At 49.8% G+C, this 4,798-nt stretch overlaps 1 protein-coding gene across 3 annotated transcripts in view; it reads left to right on the plus strand.

Annotated features, from left to right (window-relative positions):
* The window catches only part of LOC107107334 (keratin, type I cuticular Ha6-like), a 5,629-nt gene extending 1,069 nt beyond the window's left edge, over positions 1–4,560 (plus strand). Inside the window, exons 2-8 of one of the 3 annotated variants that reach the window (XM_015407616.1) lie at positions 209–291; positions 383–539; positions 798–959; positions 1,071–1,196; positions 1,453–1,673; positions 3,852–3,879; positions 4,207–4,560. In XM_015407616.1, coding sequence (XP_015263102.1) covers positions 209–291; positions 383–539; positions 798–959; positions 1,071–1,196; positions 1,453–1,673; positions 3,852–3,879; positions 4,207–4,317 — 888 coding nt within the window. In that variant the 3' untranslated portion in view covers positions 4,318–4,560. Of the gene's footprint in view, positions 1–208; positions 292–382; positions 540–797; positions 960–1,070; positions 1,197–1,452; positions 1,678–3,851; positions 3,880–4,178 lie in introns of all 3 variants that reach the window. The other 2 variants (XM_015407617.1, XM_015407615.1) reach the window with 2 other exon arrangements.
* The last annotated feature ends 238 nt before the right edge of the window (positions 4,561–4,798 follow it).

The following is a 4,798-nucleotide window of genomic DNA, read 5'->3' on the forward strand; positions in this document are numbered from 1 at the left end:
GGACAATGCATTGTGCCATGGACTTACTTCAGCATTATCTGCTGATGCCAGGAAGCAATCCTTCATTTGAGGGATGGTTTTACAGCATCTATATTTTCATTCTTAGCTATTTTAGGAATCTTCCTGGGTCTTTTGGAAAGGATATCTAAATGTTTAAAAGTTGCTGTCTAACTTTGTGATTCATGTTTTCCCCACCACTCTTATCCAGATCCTGTGTGCCAAGACAGAAAATGCCAGGCTGGTCTTGGAAATTGACAATGCTCGTTTGGCTGCAGATGACTTCAGGACTAAGTAAGGCCATCTTATTCAGAGTGATCTTACTGGAGATGGTGCCTTCTTCTAATAACAGCCTCTGGTTGATTTATTATTTTCTGTCCAAAAGGTATGCGACAGAGCTTGCTCTCCGTCAAAGCGTTGAGGCCGATATCAATGGGCTGCGCAGAATTCTGGATGAACTGACATTATGCAGGTCTGATCTGGAAGCTCAGCTAGAATCCCTCAAGGAGGAACTTATTTGCCTCAAGAAGAACCACGAGGAGGTGAGAAGAAAGTTCAAAATATTACAGCTGTTTTGTATGTGAACAGATGCACATCCTCCAGATGGAGGAGTATCTTGACCATTTCTTCATGAGTCCCCTGTTCACCCTTTACTCTGAAAGTGCAAGAATCAGGTCCACAAATCACCTGTGCACCTGTTTTTCACCGTAAGTCCTTGGGATAAGGTTTTGAACCTAACTGAAACGAAGCCATATTGACAAAGCAATCTACATTATCCTGCATGGGTTTTCTTCCTGCAGGAAGCCAATGGTCTGCGTTCAAAACTTGGAGCCAGAGTTAATGTGGAGGTGGATGCTGCCCCTTCATGTGACCTCAACAAGATCCTGGATGAGATCAGGAGCCAATATGAATGTCTGGCTGAAAAAAATCGCAAAGATGTTGAGACTTGGTTCACTTCCAAGGCAAGTATCTTGAGAGAACATCTTCAGGTGGCCACAAAGGATCATTATTGCCCCTTAAAAATGGGGTGCTTGGCCTCAACACTTCCTTTTATTTATTTATTTTCATTTTAGATGGAAGAACTGAACCAACAAGTGGTCTCCAGCGGAGAAGAGCTGCAGTCTTGTCAGTCAGAGATCATTGAGCTGAGGCACACTGTTCAGGCCCTTGAAATTGATCTGGATGCCCAACAGAACATGGTGTGTGCCAACAGGGTCATTCTCCACAGCGGAGGTCTTGCCTCCTAATGTGTTCTGAATACCTTCTACACATTTCAGTCCTTGTCTACTTAAATTGCTTTGTATAATTCAGCATTAATTTTAATGCCCGAATGAGATCTGAACTCTTTGGAAAACTGGTATTCTAGCTGCTACATTATATTGCTTAAAATTCTTTCAAACAACACTCTCCCAAACATCTAGCCATTCATTTTAATATATCTTATATCAATTTCAGAAAGCTGCTCTAGAAGGCACCTTGCATGAAACTGAGGCCCGCTATGGCACCCAATTAGCACAGCTCCAGTGTGTGATCAGCAATGTGGAAGGCCAGTTAGGTAATCTTCGATGTGAAATGGAACGTCAAAGCCATGACTACAAGATTCTCCTAGATGTCAAGACCCGCCTGGAATCAGAGATTGCGACATACCGACGTCTGCTGGAAGGAGAAGACTGCAAGTATGTATAACCCCACACAGGCACTGGATAAAATCTTAGCTAAGTATAAAAGGGAGCTGCGGTGGCTCAAGTGGTTAAGATGCTGAACTGCAGGCTGTGGAAAGTCGGTAGTTCAGCAGTTCAAGACCCGAGTTCCCGCATGATGGAGTGAGCTCCCGTCTCTAGTTCCAGCTCCTGCCAACCTAGCAGTTCGAAAGCAAGAAATTGCAAGTAGATAAATAGGTACCACTTCAGTGGGAAGGTAACAGCGTTCCATGCACCCTGGTGTTTAGTCATGCCGGCCACATGACCATGGAAATGTCTTCGGACATCGCTGGCTCTTCGGCTTTGAAACGGAGATGAGCACCGCAACCCTAAAGTAGGATTTGACTGGCTTTCGAGCAAGGAAACCTTTACCTTTACTTTAAGTATAAAAGTCCTAGTTGTCAGTAAGGTGGTAGACGTGTGTCTGGGCTGCATCACTTCAGGCTGGGGGGGGGGCTCACAAGATCATCTGCTGTGCTGTAGGTGATATTTGACTCACATCCCATGATGCCCTGCTGGAAAGAGTCTCTCCGTACTATAACAATAGAAGGTGTCATTGAATTTTGTATAAATTTATTTTATTTTATTTCTAGCCTGTCATCCCCTGCATAGCAGGCTCAGAGTTGGTTACAACAGTTTAAAGGGAATTTGAAGATTCCTGCTTGGGAGAAACCTCCAAGAGTTCTGAGGAAAGCAAGAAGAGTTTTTCTAAGATTAGCAAAATGTATTGTGGGTATTCTGATTAGGTTCCACCTAAGTGCAGTGTGAAGAAGGGAAGACACTAAGCCACAAATATAGACTATAAATCATAATAAGTAACATTCAAGTCTTCAGAGAAACTGCCACCAATTTTAATAAAATTGAGAATCCATTTGTTCTAGACTGATGCAAGCTTGGTTTTGCAAGTTCTTGAATACAATGGAAGAAATATTGATAAAGACAGGGACAATGTGGGGAGGGGAATAAAGGCCAGGTTTACTGGGCTAATCTACACTCAGGGCTGGCTCGCCTAGGGCGCGCCGGCCCTCAGGGGCGCCAAACTGCCCCCCCCCCCCAACCCCCCCAGCCGCTGCCCTAACCGGGCGATCGGGATGCTTCGCCCTCGAGGGAGCCGCCATCGCCTACCAGGGGCCACAGACGCGCTTCCGCAGCATTTTGGAGCAGCATTCGGGGCAGGGGCGCTCCCCGCGGCCAGCCTCTTGCACATGCGATGAGGGCACCGCTCGATGGACGGGCCCAGAGCCTGGTGGGAGTTGTAGGCCTTGCCTGATGATTGACCCTTTAAAGGCCATTTCCCCCAGCAGAACAAACAGCCTGCGACCCTTAAAGCCTGATATCCTTCACTCCCTGCCCTTGGCTCCAGCGAGCTGAGCGAGAAAAGCTGCCGGGCTAAACGCTTTGGGAAGGTCCCTCTCCGCCCCTGCGATGTGGCCAGGGCAGCGTCCCAGCCTTTCAGAAGGCCCCTTTTCATGCTCTCTCTGTGGCCGTTTTTGAGAAAACAGCCTCAGAAACACCAGCGCAAGAGGGAAATGGGGGGGGGCTGTGCAGGCATTCTGGCACTTTGACAAACCTCTCTTCACTTTCGCTGGTTTGTCTTTCACTTTCGCTGGGGATTTGAGCTGGTTGGGGAGCTCCGCAGAGGAAGTGGAGCGGGTGAAAGGGGAGAGATCAGGCCGCAAACGCGCGCACACACGCACAGAAACACACACCGCCCCCCCCCCGCCACCTTGCTTTGCTCCAGGCCAGCTTCTGCAGCTGCCTGCCTGAGAACTTAGCGTGGCAACGGGAGGAGAGAAAAGCCGCGGCGAGGAAGGGAAAGCGCAGATTTTGCGACCACGGTTTGTCTCCAACTTCTCGCTCCAGCCCTGGCGCAGGCCCGTGGGGGCCCGTGGGCGCCTCTCCATGCCCCCCCCACATAAAGCCCGGGAACAAGAACGCCGCGGCCCCGAGGGCTGTAAAGGCAGACCACCCCACCGCCAGCAGCAGCAAAAGGGGCCGCTGGAGCCCCGGCCAGACACGCGCCTCCGCCGCTGCCACCAGCCGCGGCTGGGAAGGAATCCAGGCCCGCTCTCTGCCTGCCCGTGCCCGCCCTTTTCTCCGCAGCTGCCCAAGAAGGGGGGTGAGGCGAGGCTGGGAGACTGACTGGCCGGGAAGCCTATCCTCAGCGGCGGATGTCGCGTGGGCCAGGCCTGGGCGGAAAGGCCAGGCTTTAGGACGAGCCTCCAGCTGGCGGCTTTGGACCCCCTCCCGGCCCACTCTCCCCACCAGTCTCTGCATTTTGGAGCCGCGGGGAGGGCGGTGGGGCTACCAGCTGGGAGGTCTCCAGGCCCCGCCGGGAGGTTTGCATCCGAGGGGGCGCCATGAGGCGGCCTCGCCTAGGGCGCACAAACTCCTCGGCCGGCCCTGTCTACACTGAGCATACAACATTGAGTTTCGTTTTCCTTAATCCAATATTCACTCCAAATTACTTTGTAACTTTAGGTATCCCAGGACTCCATGTATGCCCGAGTGCCCCCCTCCGGTCTCCCAAATCACTAAAAAAATCCGCACCATCACAGAAGAGATCAAGGATGGAAAGGTCATCTCCTCTCGAGAACAAGTCCAGCGTGTCCCCCTCTAAAAATCTGCTACAGCAAAATATCAAAATGAAAAACCCATCTGGCATGACAGAAAAAGGAAATCAACGTTCAACCATACTGCTACAAATACCAAGGGGAACTCACTGCTAATAGTCTGGTGGCTTTGACCAGTTTCAGTTGTTCAGCACCTTCACATGTATATCAACAACTGAATTGCCTTATAATAAAAGACTTGCGTCTTTTGCTACTGTTTCAGCACATGGGATGCCATGAAGCTCTTTTGTCAGCACTCTCAATAAAATTTATTTTGTTTTCCCCTTATTGCATGGAGAAAATTTGGCTAGTTCTGCAGTTCATTTGTGCCAACTTTCACCAATTCTTGCTCAGAATCCACTGGTAGATATTGCATTAGTTGAGGGACAGCCCTGTGTTTGTCAATAGTCAATCCACTCTAATAACTTCATTTTTTGTGGATGGTCATTAGGGTTGCTAGGCCCCCCTGGCCACTGGTGGGGGATGGGG

This window comes from Gekko japonicus, unplaced genomic scaffold (assembly GCF_001447785.1).
Source record: "Gekko japonicus isolate JY-2015 unplaced genomic scaffold, Gekko_japonicus_V1.1 scaffold1363, whole genome shotgun sequence".
NCBI classification, from domain to species: domain Eukaryota; kingdom Metazoa; phylum Chordata; class Lepidosauria; order Squamata; family Gekkonidae; genus Gekko; species Gekko japonicus.